The sequence below is a fragment of the Boleophthalmus pectinirostris genome, unplaced genomic scaffold (genome assembly GCF_026225935.1).
Source record: "Boleophthalmus pectinirostris isolate CB_2022bp ecotype Guang Dong unplaced genomic scaffold, ASM2622593v1 HiC_scaffold_22, whole genome shotgun sequence".
Classification (NCBI taxonomy): Eukaryota; Metazoa; Chordata; class Actinopteri; order Gobiiformes; family Gobiidae; genus Boleophthalmus; species Boleophthalmus pectinirostris.
The window spans coordinates 13,786,008-13,800,161 of record NW_026571190.1 but is presented as its reverse complement, the minus strand read 5'-3'; the positions used below and the strand labels follow the sequence as shown (position 1 = coordinate 13,800,161).

The 14,154-nt window shown below is 37.0% G+C and overlaps 1 protein-coding gene across 1 annotated transcript in view; it reads left to right on the top strand.

The window, feature by feature from the left end:
* The first annotated feature begins 484 nt into the window (after nucleotides 1-484).
* LOC110155976 (probable G-protein coupled receptor 158) overlaps nucleotides 485-14,154 on the top strand; it is a 30,536-nt gene continuing 16,866 nt past the window's right edge. The window contains exons 1-4 of the mRNA XM_055158437.1: nucleotides 485-1,044; nucleotides 4,126-4,234; nucleotides 11,069-11,165; nucleotides 13,346-13,566. Coding sequence (XP_055014412.1) covers nucleotides 485-1,044; nucleotides 4,126-4,234; nucleotides 11,069-11,165; nucleotides 13,346-13,566 — 987 coding nt within the window. The remainder of the gene's footprint in view (nucleotides 1,045-4,125; nucleotides 4,235-11,068; nucleotides 11,166-13,345; nucleotides 13,567-14,154) is intronic.

Here is a 14,154-nt window from a genome sequence, read left to right as displayed (position 1 = left end):
CCTAGACACATCTGACATTTGGATAGTGAGAAAGTTGCTCTAAATAAACTGGCATTCTCTAATTTTCTAATGAGAGCAGCTTCTCATCCTTACAAAACCAGTGAAAGACATTGAAATTGCCAATATTTTCAACATGGCTGCTTGGACCTCTGTCTTTATTTTGGGTCTTTTACCATTTATTTACAAAGCTCAAATCCCCTCTGAAATATCAAATTTAGAGGCAGACAATAGCACTTTAGATTTGACCAACTCTACCACAGTTTCCAATGCAACTTTTGGTCCATTTAGTCCTGCCAAAACAATTTTAGTTACAACCCCGTCCATAGCAACCACAACAGAAAAAGATGAGTGGTCACCAGCCGAGAACTACTTGTACACGGGAGATTCGGCTATGCTAGAAATATCACGTTGTAATCGAGCTTACAGCCCAACTGGACAAGATGGACCCTTACCTTATAGCTTTGACGTACCACTAAGACCAGCAATGGATGCATTAGCTAATACTGCCAACTTTCTCAACATGATCTACCAAGCTAGCGATTTGAGAGAAAGCACAGTGGAAGAAGACATGGAGTGGTATCATGCATTGGTCCGTGCACTTTTAGATGCTGATGGGCTAATTCAAAAGGCCTATCTAACATTTGATGCGGATCCGGCAGCACAAACTCCACAGCTAGTGCTACGTGCAACTCGTAACCCAATGGCTAAAATTCAAACTATCATCTTGCAAGATTTATCAAAGTATTGGAATACATTGCACCCTCCTGCTCCAGCGCCGGACGATTCATGGTTTAGGAATTTAAAATTTCCAGTGAATAATCGTCCAATAGCATCGTTGTCCAAGAGAGTGTTGTTGAACGATTTGAGCACACTGGAGACCCCAAAATGGCGGCAAAGTGACAGTTACGTGACCAGTCGCAGTGGGGTGAGGTGGGCCAGTGCTCCCTTTTTGGACTGTGAGGATGGGCGCTTTGTGCCCGGGTGGATGCTAAGTTTGTCCACGGCTTACTACGGACTCAAACCGGACCTGACTCCAGAGTTCAGGTAAGGACATTAAAATATGCTAATTAACCATTTACTATCTAATGACTGTGAAATTCTCTTAACACATTTTTGTCTTATCGAACTTTTTCTGCCTGGTGATAGGCTTTTGGTTCCTCATGGAATTATAATGTCAATAATATTCTTAATTTGGGGATGATTAACAGGTTATTTAAAAGTGCACTATGTAACCTTTCTTTTGTAGGACTGTACATGTCTACATGGAGATGTCATTGTGTGCCCGGAATGTTCCATAGTGAGGCATTCAACATATCTAATGTGCATTTATTCAAATACAGATGTTTTTGTTCCTCAAAATTCCTTGAAGAAAACACATTCTTACTGTCATTTGACTCACCTCTTCACAGATCTGGCATGAAGACAGACTGAAATACTATAGAACATTCAGGAAAAAGAAATTGCCAATTGCGATGATTTTAAACAACTGGATCCTGACTCAGTTAAGATTGATTTATTGCACAGCCCATACCTCATAAATATTTAAAAACACAAAGGAAACCAATTTTCCTGTCATCTCTCTGACCTTCATCCTATAACTGAATAAAACCTAAATCTCCCTGAACATGTGAAGTATGTTAAAGTGCATGTGACAGGTTTTCATGTTTTTATAATTATTACTTGGTCTGCTGAGATAGCACTTGTGGTAAATATTTTTCATAATTTAACACCAGTTAAGTGATAATGAGGAAAAAAGAAGAAAAATTAAAAATAATGCAGAAAGTAGCAGGGAGTTTGAAAATGTAATGTCTACTTAAGTCAGCACAGAAAATTCCAACCAAAATGCAGAGACAATTTATGTGCAAGGAATGCATTTTTCTGAGATTTAAAAAGCTTATTCAACTAAATAAAGCGTTTTCCTTTTATTTTTTATTAGTTTTATCATTTTAGATAATTGCAACATAATGGACCAAATTTTGCTAAATTTAACCCACATGTACAGCATTTTTACAAAAAAAAAAAAAAAAAACAAAAAAACCCCTAAAGTTAAATCTTAAATATGAACTCATGAAATGAGTAATCTAATTTGGGGGCGATGGTAAAAATAGATAATGCTGATCTACCTATGGTCTCTCAGAGAATAAGCACACTAACACACACACAAAATCAGTCATTGAAATGTTTTTGTCCAAAGAGGAAAAGTTGATTTATAAATTTTGTTATCTTCAACCATTCTACCACCATTGTTTTATCTTGTTTTGAAAGCTATAACAATGTTTATCTTAATGTACTTAAAATTGTATGTGAAATGAGCCAACATAAAATTATTACATAATACATTTAATTCAAGTCAACAATATTGGCTAGTGTTTGTACATGGGTGAAAAAAAAAAAAAATCAATTGAGTATCACATGAAACTTGAATAGGCTGTAAAATTTACCATACAATTGCAGAAACATCACTATATGCCCATATTTAGATTTATAATCAGCAACGATCGACGATATACTTTATAGTCCAATGTCATTTGCATATCTCCAAAACAATTGTGATATCATTATCCATTTTTTCATTATAGTGTACACCAGGGGTTTCCAAACTTTTTTAATCAAGGGCCACATATCTAAACACAGACAAAGTAGAGGGCCGATATAGGGCCATAGACTGGTGCTCAATACAGTGAATAATTGAAATGTGTGCATGTTTAACATGTTAGAATGAGCCATCAGTCTTTAGTCATGCTAAGATCCTTAAAACCACACAGTAAATATTAAATATTGGCTTCATCAAGATAGATTTTCAAAAAACTTGCGGTAAAAAAAATATTTTTTAATTGATGCAAGGTAATTTGGGCCAATTCACCTGGACATCTGAGGGCCAAAAAACATTTGTCCGAGGGCCGCATTTGGCCCCCGGGCCATAGTTTGGACATGCCTGGTGTACACTGTACCCCACTTCTATCACTTAAAGTACTGCCATAATAAGAAGTTAAGAGTGCTTTGTCTGCTTTGCAAAAATAATTAAAATCAATCATATATCAAAATAAATGAACGTAGCAGGTAATTGCTCAGATGTGGTTTAGGCCTGGTTTAGTTTTACATTGCAGTTTGTGGTCCAAGTTTTGTTTGACAGAATAACTAAATACTTTCCCATGTCTTCCCTTTAACTTGACTCTTATTTAGGCTCAGTGACATTTATGTTGCAGATAAAAGGGAAGTTTGATCAAGTGGTTTTGGAAATGGCAAATAAAAGGTGAAATTGTACAACTGAATTTAGATAAAAGCCAAAACATTGCTGTGTCGTATGGAAACAAATGTTCATTGTTCAAACAGATATTTTTGGAATGATGAAGTAAAGATGGAGTAAATATTATGTGGCTGGCTCTTTACTTTTCTGTGCAATTAATTCAAGTCATTTGTGCATCAAAACAGTTACTGACATAAGCAATATTTAGTTTTTTGGGTAGTCTCCAAATTGTACTAAAATATTATTATTAAATAAATAATTATGAATGTTACTGCAGAAATAAAAAGTCACTCAAACATTGATGGATCATCTGAAGGGGCTCCTTACAAATAAATACATATTTACCCAAGTGAAATTAAGGGAAGTGTCTTGCCCAAGGTCACCTGTGCAGTAATGGTGTTGCGAGGGAGTCAAAACTATCAAAAATCAAATACTAATCAATAAATAGATGGTATTGAAAGTTAATACTCATTTAAGAAGGTATAAATACTAAAAAAATCACATTAAAGGTGCATTGTGTAACTTTTCTTGTGGAGGGTCTGTCAAATCTTTTCTCCATGGAAATGTTATTGCTTTGTCTGGAATGTTTCACAGAATGGCATTAAACCTTTCTATCTTCACAGAGATTACAAGTTACAGGTCTATTGGTATTTTTGAGCTATAAACTCACCAACTGTGCCTTGAATAAATGTAAGGTAGAGCTGTTTAATGTCATAATATGGAACTTTACAGGCAGAGTAATGACATCTATAGAAAAAAATCAGCTTTATCAAAACTAGTATGGTAATATAAAGAAAATATTATTATTTTGGCCCTGAGTTTTGAGCCTATTCCTTGCTATTAAAATCATGACACCACTAACTTTATTTACTTGACAGAGGCGTGATCCGAGTGGACGTGAACATTCAGGACATTGATGTGGACCAGTGCGCCTCAGGAAACAGCTGGTTTGCCGACACCCACCAATGTAACCGCACCAGTATGGAGGTATGTGAAGAACACTGTAATGCCAGATCATCCAGAACATTATGAACACTGTAATATAACATATGAAAACACTGCAAACACTGACAAGTGACCGACATTATAATGTTTAGATTTATTTCAAGAATTCAAGAGTGGTAAGGATTTAAATGAGTTGATAAGGATTAGAAAACAGGGTCAGAGCGCCTTCAAAACTACAGCTCAGAGGTGATGCTGCAAGCAAAAAATTTAATAATGGCTTTTTAAAAATGTAGTTAGTCAAATCAGAATTATCTTCAATTATCATATGCTTATTACTAAGTTTTCTATTGGCTGAAAAAAAATGTGTTCAGATTTCACACGTACATATTTTTTATAAATTAATGCATATTGTACAAATTTAACCACATTTGGTAGCACATTCCTTTTTTGCAGTTGTATACCATAATGTTGCAATTAGATTTGTGCTATATATTTAAAAAGAGAGATTGTATTCAGAGTTCACTTTGTCAACAACTCCAGGAGCATTAAAATTTGAAAGAAGACTAAACTACAAGATTTTCAGTGAAAAGGCAGGATATTTTGTTATTTGCAGAGGACTTTCTTTTATCAAAATAATTTCTGCCTTTGTGATTTCATGATTGTGCCATCTCAAACTGCAATAAAATTAGATTTGATTGCAATATATTGTTCAGCCCTACAGTGAACAGTGAATATGTTTCTCTCAACTGGCCCCTGTTTCTTGTGGCCTCTGGTCACTATAGCCTCAGGCTCCGTCCTGTTAAAGGCTGATGGTTGGTGGCAGTGATGATCTGACGGATTAGAGCTTAATCCAGAGTCTGACACACTTCTGACTGAACAAGAGCAGTCTCCTGGAAAACCACCTCCACAGCGCAACCATTACTTTAGCATGTTAATAGCTCTTTGTTGGTGCTGCCAGATGAATCACAATCAAAACAAAATTGCTATTTCAATGGTCAAAATATGCAAATAGCAAAGACTTATATTTACAATAGGTAAAGATAAACTTTATTGCTCCTGTAGGGAAATTTGTCCTCGGATTTGACCCACTCTTCAATACCACTAGGGCTACCTGTCAGGAGCAGTGGGTGCCCCAGAGCTACACATGGGGACCCAACTCCAGATCTTGAGGTAGGCTTGGTCAGGTCTACCTTAGCTGGAGGATCTATAGTGCATGCTTTGAGTTTTGCAAAGAACTAAATAGCTTGTCTTATTATGTATTAAACTCACAAACTCTGTAGGTCAGAGCTCAAACAGTCTTCTGATATACACTGGATTCTTATATAAGTCTAGAAGTGCATATTTTCATTCTTATCTGAAATGCTTCTGTACCTTTTCTGGCCACACCGTCTTGTCAAAGCCTGATCTTGGAAGCTGTTTTGCGCAGGGTTAGTACTTGGATAAGAGACTGCTTGGAATAGCAGATGCCACCGTGTCGCAGCAGTTCTATTACAAACTGTTGTTCTGTTTTGGGGCAAGACACTTCACCCATCTTGCTTAATATATATATATATATATATATATTCACTCACCTTCCTTGACTCGCATATGAACTTACGTGACATTCCATTCTTAATCTAGAGGTTTTAATATGACATCGGTCCACTCTTTGCAGCTATAACAACTACAACTCTTCTGAGAAGTATGTCCATAAAATTGGGAATGGGATTTTTTGACCACTCTGCGCATTTGTGAGGTCACACACTGTTGTTGGCCAAGAAGGCTCTCAGTCTCCACTCTAGTTCATCCCAAAGGTGTTCTGTCGGGTTGAGGTCAGTACTCTGCAGGCCAGTCAAGTTCATCCACACCAAATGCTCACATCCATGTCTTTATGGACCTTGCTTTGTGCACTGGTGCACAGTCATGTTGGAAGAAGGGCCATCTCCAAACTGTTCCAACAAAGCTGGAAGTATGGAATTGTCCAAAATCTCTTGGTATGCTTGGTAATTCCTTTCTCTGGAAATAAGGGGCCAAGCCCAGCTCCTGAAAAACAACCCCGCATCACAATCCCCCCTCCACCAAATTTTACACTTGGCACAATGCAGTCAGACAAGTACTGTTCTTCTGGCAACCGCCAGAGAACGCATCTCCACTGCTCTAGAGTCCAGTAGCGGCATGCTTTACACCACTGCCTCCAACGCTTTGCATTGCACCTGGTGATGTATGGCTTTGATGCAGCTGCTCGGCCATGGAAACACATTCCATGAAGCTCTCTGTCCACTGATCTTGAGCTAATCTGAAGGTCACGTGAAGTTTGGAGGTCTATAGCAAGTGAATCTGCAGAAAGTTGGCAACCTAGCACTCTGTGGCTGAGTTGCTGTGATTCCCAATTGCTTCCATTTTATTATAATACCAGTGACAGTTGACTGTGGAATATATATGAGTGAGGAAATTTCACAACTGGACTTGTTGCACAGGTGGCATCCTATGACAGTACCATGCTGGAATTCAAAGCAACCCATTCTTTCACAAATGTTTGTAGAACAGTCTGCATGCCTAGGTGCTTGATTTTATAATCCTGTGGCCATGGAAGTGAGTGGAACACCTAATTTTGATTATTTGGATGGCTAAATACTTTTGGCATATAGCGTATATATCTTTGTGAACAAGTGTTTATTATACAGATTTTTCACACTGCATAAGAACAAGCTCCTAATATCATAATTTTTTCCTGCCTTTTTTGGTTTTTAGAGATTGCTTAGATTAGGCCTTTGTTATAAGAATAGTTCAAATTTGTAACCAAAGGATTGTGAAAAATACTTCATACAGCCTTAGACAATAATAATACAATAATACAAACTTTTACAGAAAATAAGCATTGTTAGAATTGTTGCCATAGCTGTCCAGCATGGGAAACTGACTCGTGTGTGACTGACTATGAATCTGGGCTAACAACTTCCTTCGAGCAATCACATCTAATTTTCATTGCAGAAATTGAACCACCAACCCGTGGGTTCGTGGGTAAACTGAGTAAATTATTCTCTGGTTGAGTGTTTTTTGTGGATATTTGTGCATATTTCTTTAAAAAACAGTGAATCCCCCATAGTGTTATACAGGCCAGATCCTCTATCTAATTTGATCATGAAAATATTGCATCATCAAATTCTAGTACATGAACAGAACCTGTGCCCTTTTAATAAATCCAATTGAATGTGGTACAACAAACCTATTCATCACAATTATATTCCATCACTTTGTTGCATATGTGCTTGATCTTAGGCCTTTGCTGTCTTGGTAATGTAATTGATATGTAAGCTGACCTAAAGCTGTTCACAGTAAACAAAAGCTGTGGATTTCCCCTGTGACAACAAATGTATTTCGACTTACATGTAGACGCGATGAGGCACTGCTACAGGAAAAGGCCATGGGCAATTTAATCCTATGGTTAATGTCAGTGGTAGCTCGTGCATTAGCCTTGTGCTGCTACTCCAGTTCAGTGTGAGTGAACCCAGGATTATAATGCTCTCAGTACAAGCATTATGTGTCCATTTAGCTTTTAACTTAGATTAATTGCAGCAGCCAGTGACAGAGTATGAGACAGAGGAAGGATAAGAGAACTTTTTTGTTAAATTATTGCAACAAAATATATGGTTTCAAGATTGAATCTTTAATACTGTGCTTGAAGTATAACTAACCACCTTCATGCTGAAAGAAACCCTAACTCCCCCTCGACGTACAATACTGTGCAAAAGTTTTAGGCAGATGTGAAAAAAACAAAGAATGTTTGCAAAAATATAAATACCGGTAATGATTGTTTTTATCAATTTACAAAATGCATATTGAGCAAACAGAAGAAAAAACTAAATCAAATCAATATTTGGTGTTACTACTAGGGATGTAACAATTAAAGAAATATTGTGATAACGTATCGTCCGAGGTCTCATAATAATATCGTGGGCCATCACAATATATCAAATTACAAGTCACTTTGCTTAAATTAAGAGTTATGGTGCAGCAATAGACTACAGAGGCTACAGACTACAAAGAAGGAACTACACAGACCATGATCCTTTGCTCCATTTCAGTGTAGACTACAAGAAGAAATAACAGTTCTAAGCACTTTTAAGTCTTAGTTCTTTGGATTAAGTCTTGTCAAGGCATTTTAAGAGGAAAAAGTAGCATATTAGCCTTCACAAAATATCACAATAAATATTGTGATATGGGTCCGGTCAAGCGGTAATGGAGGGAAACAGGGGCAGATTTTTTACATTTAAATAGTTCTTATTCAGAAACTAGAGGGACTATTGAAATAAGTAAGGTATCAGAATGTAGGAAAGAGTTAGCACTCCAACAGGGTAAAGTTAACCCTGCGATATTCTTTCAAGTTGTTGACAAAAAATTTAAAACTCATGTTGGTAACGGAGGGAATGAAATATGCAGCACTTTTTGGGCAATAAATACAAACAGTTCTCCCTTACATATCCTTAACAAACTGGTTTGAATATTTGCTTAATATAGTTTTCTACCATATGTTACAAGATTAGGTTGAAAATCGTCTTACTTTTTGAGTAATGAGATTTTTAATTAAAAAAGGTCATGGTAACGGAGGGAAAAGTAACAGAGGGAAAATTGTGCAAGCAAGTAGAAGGTGCATGATTTTACATAATTTGTCAACTTTTTTCTTCCGAATACTTTAATATTACTTAAAAATGAAAGGTAATTATTTCTATAAAATATGTCAGTCCTTCCAAGCTAATTTTTATCATTTTAAATTTAATTTTTTTGAAAAATCATGTACCTTCATCAACAGTTCAAAGATCGAATAACACAAGATATGATGAAATACATCCATTTATTTACATGATTTGCAGGTCTTTGAAATTTGGGAAATAATTTTTGTTCCATGTTTCATACATGGTCTGTTTAAAACATATGTAACTTTAGAACCAAAAATGGTACAGAAAAAAGGTAAACAGTTTCATAAACTAGAGTACATATGCTATCTGTTGAATACATTTTTATTTCAGATGCATTAACTTGAATTTTTGGCCTTGCTGTATACTTCTGCTTGACCGGGCCCAGATGTATATCGTGAGAATATTGTACTGAGAGATTTGAATATTGTTACATTCCTAATCGTGAGCATTCCCACCATATTGTGAGCTTTCACACGAAATATCGCAATAAATATCGTACCGTGAGGTTCATGCCGTGATGATATCATATCATGAGACTTGGATATTGTTACACCCATAGTTTACTACCTTTTGCCTTCAAATCAACATAAATTCACACAAAGGGGTACACACAAAGTCAGGGATTTTGTAGGATTATAGTCAGGTGTATGATCAACCAATTATACCAGACAGGTGCTAATGGTCATTAATGTCACACGTAGGTTGGAACACAGTCATTAACTGAAATAGAAAGAGCTCTGTAGGAGACTTAAACTGGGTGAGAAACAGCCAAACTTTACTACCAAGGTGAGGTTGTGGAAGGGTCTCATGTCACAGGTCATACACCATTGCAAGACTGAGCACAGCAACAAGGCACAATGTAGTTATACTGCATCAGCAAGGTCTCTCCCAGACAAAGATGTCAAAGTAGACTGGGGTTTCAAGCTCTTTTGGAGAAGCACAAAGAAACAGGCAACATTGAGGACTGTCAACACAGTGGTCAGCCAAGGAAACTTAGTGCAGCAGATGAAAGACACATCAAGCTTATTAGCCTTCGGAATCAGAAGCAGTCCAGCAGTGCCATCAGCTCAGAACTGGCAGAAAACAGTGGGACACAGGAACACCCATCTACTGTCTGGAGAGGTCTGGCCAGAAGTGGTCTTCATGGAAGAGTTGCAGCCAAAAAGCCATACCTCCAATGTGGAAACAAGGCCAAGTGATTCAAGTACGCATAAAAACATAGGTTACCAAAAAATGGCAGCAGGTGCTCTGGATTGATGAGTCAAAATTTGAAATATTTGGCCGTAGCAGAAGGCAGTTTATCTGTTAAAGGGTTGGAGAGCAGTACAATGATGAGTGTCTGCAGGCAACAGTGGAGCATGGTGGAGGTTCCTTGAACATTTGGGGTTGGGAGTTGGAGATTTGGTCAGGATTAATGGTGTTACAGTATTATCAGGGAGGCATATGATTGGCCCCACAGGACAATGACCCCAAACATACAGCCAAAGTCATTAAGAACTATCCTCAGCATAAAGAAGAACAAGACGTTCTGGAAGTGATGGTATGGCCCCCACAGAGCCCTGACCTCAACATCATCGAGTGTGTCTGGGATTACATGAAGAGACAGAAGGAATGTGAGGAAGCCTACATCCACAGATGATCTGTGGTTAATTCTTCAGGATGTCGGGAACAACCTACCAGCCGAGTTCCTTCAAAAACTTTATGCAAGTATACTTAGAAGAATCGATGCTCTTTTGAAAGCAAAGGGTGGTCACACCAAATATTGATTTGATTTAGATTTTTCTTTTGTTCATTCACTGCATTTTGTTGACTGACAAAAATAAATGATTAACACTTCCATTGAAGGCATTCCTATACAGCATTTTTTCCACACCTGCCTATAACTTTTGCACAGTACTGTATACAGTATACCCTGTATTGTGAAAGTACTGCACAATATCCATGCAGTCACCACCTTCTTAAAGGGGGAGGAGTACGAGAATTACCTCAATATGCACAGTACATTGAAGGTGTATTGTGTGTCTTTTCTTGAGTAGGATATACAAACTGGAAATATTCATAACATTACATATTGCTTAGCTTGCAGTGTTGCACAGTTTTGCTTTAAACAAACTTTCATTTATTCAATTACAGGCAAAACATAAATCACAACATAACATACATAACATAAAGCCTAATCTTATTTCTCTTGTCATTTCAGTGTGTCCCGATTCCCGGTCGTGGTTTTCGACTGGGACAGTACTGCTGCAGGTGCAAAGAAGGATTCTACAACCCAGTGATCTCCAACCAGGATTCAGGTAGGACGACATCACATGAAACACTAACCAAAGGATACCTGACTTGACACCTGCCACTACTACTACGACTAGTGCTGCTATCACTGCCACCACTTCTATTTTATCTAAATTATTAATCTTAATAATGGCTGTGTTGTGTTTTGTCTTTTGTTCACTCCAAATGCATACCTCAAGTACTACTATTCTACTACTATTAATACTGTATTATTAAGTTTAAAGTTACAGTATGTAACTTTCATGATTTTATGGACATAGAAAGTTAAAACCATACTTTGAATCATTCTCCATGGAGATAGATCAGTTTTATGTCATACAGTGACAGATTATATCCAAAGGAATAACATTTCCATGGAAACAAGCAGGTGGAGGCCTAGCATTGTGGAGATGCAAGCCAATCATAGGAGCAATAAATACAACCAAAATGAAAAAGACATGCTTTTATTTGGGTTTCTATTTTTTGGTCATAAAAGTTACATACTGTGCTTTAATGTCTGATATACGCACAGCGTGTGTAGCGTGTGTATCCTTTTATTAACTCCTAATATAATAACTACTACTGCTACTAATGTTAATGCTAATATTACTACTCTTTATATGTTAGTTATAATGATGCTCTCTTTCACTATTAAATTCCTGTTGGATTTTGAGAGCGGCAGACAGAACAGGTGGGCAACATTAGGAACAAACATTACATAACATTAAAAGACACTTTGAATAGACTCTTTTGGGCCATTATCTGTACGCTTTAGTTCATTTCAGCCTCAGTACCAAACACTGCATGAGTCATAACTTCACAGTGGCCATCTGTTCCTCGTGTTTTCGCCCAAACTCTTCTCTGGGATTGTGTGGTGAGGGCACAGATGTCAGCCATGTTGTCTTCCTCCATGGAAACAGACAGGAAAGGAAATATTTTATCAAGACTAGAAGTGCTGCAGGCACATAAGCATTTGGCAGATTTTACTGCTTTTATATTGCTACAGTGAAAAAATAGGAATTTTGGAGTCCCTGCACATGAGGCAATATATTGTCCAGGAGTGGTTGACGGTACAAACGTTTTCAAATCAAGTTTAATCATATTTGTTCTTATCTGTTTGACCAGATAATGACAATACTGAATTTATACTAAACTTAAAGGGCATATGGTTTTTGTTGTGTTTTAGTAATTATTACTTGATTTGGTGGGATAATATGTTTGTATGTTCTTGTATATTTATTAGAGATTTTACATCAGTTAAGTGGCAGTTTGCAGAAAAAAAAGTTGAAGAAAACCACAAAAAACGTAACTAGACCATTGACCAACATTATGGTTGCAAGGAAACAGAGAAGTACCTCTGTATATGTCAAAAGGAATTATAAACTTCACCAAACATTTTAAAACACTCAGACTACACTAGGCACATTTTTTTATAATATCTTTCTTATAATTATGTTGACTATAATTTAGTGCAAAAAGTGCATATGCACTTTAAGGGGAGGAGAGTGTATTCACACTTTATTACCTCCTAGTTTGAGCCCAATTTCATTCATATGCAGATATGGTTTAGTCCTGGTCTAGACCTAATAATAATTCAAGACATAGGCCCAGATAAATATGCTTGGTAGGACAACAACTGAGATCTACAATTGTTTAAGAATAATATTATTAATAATAAATATAATTATATTTTCAATATTATATAATATTTCATTATCATCCCTGACAACTGACAGGTTGAGAACCACTCCTCTGCAGAATCTTTACTATTAGAGTAAAATTACATTTGCTTATTTAAGAACTAAACAAGGACTGACCGAAACCAGGACTAGCATAGGTCAGAACCATTTGTAATTTAGCACAAAATCAGAAATGAACCAAGCTAAAAATAAGTTAAACTGAGACTAGAACTGAATTAAAACAGAATCAGGTCTAATTGATCTCTCTTATTGATTATTGTTTGCTTGAGCTTAGATGCCGACCATGTTGTGTTTCTACTGTTGGTGCCATGGAAACAGTGGCAGGAAAAGTGGTGTTATTAGAATTAGTGTTTTCGAATCATACTGGATCTTATATTGATCTTTCACTTTTTCTTTAGGGTTTTGAGAACTAGGTTTTAGTTTCATAGAAAATGACCAAGTCTTGAAGTTGATTCTGTTGGAACTTTGTTAGATTCTATATCTCATTTAACAAAATTATCTTGTAGTCACTCCAGATGCCCTCCCAGTGAACAGCAGCGATGCTTGTTACCCGTCCATGCCAGTGTGCCTGCCCTGTTACCCGGGTTGTGGTCGCTGTCAGGACGGTGCCCCCTGCAGGGTGCAGGAGGACTGGCTGCTCCGGACGGCGGTGCTGGGCATTCAGGGGGTCTTCATGGTTCTAATATTCGTCAGCATGATGGCTGCCTACAGACACAGGAGAAACAAGGTTATTACTTTCAAACTAATGCGACTACTGGGTTTCAGATTACGTCACAACAATCTATAGGCAAATACTTTTTAATACAAGGGAAGCTGAAATGACTATGAATAAAATTTTGATTGTTGTTGTAATATAGCAAATAGGAATTTGGCCTATTTCTTATTAAAATAAAATAAATTCAACAGGGAATCTGGTGGTTTTAACAATATGAGTATGACATCACTTTCTGAAAATCACCAATAACATTTATGTTGGAACCTATGTGAACCTATATGAGTGAATTATATTGAGTTTAAAATCAAATTGTGATCTGAATCCTTATGTTATTTTGGTGATATGTCCATATTGTTAATTAATTAATTAATTAATCATTGCATTTATATAGTGCCTTTCAAGATACCCAAAGCGCTTTACAGTTCTCTGTTAATTCACTCCACTCAGTGGTGCTAAGCTACTACTGTAGCCACAGCTGCCTTGGGACAGACTGACAGAAGCGAGGCTGGCAGTCTGCGCCATCTGCTCCTGTGACCAACACTCATGCACACACCACTTTCATACTAGGCAATATGGGTCTCTTGCCTAAGGACACAATGA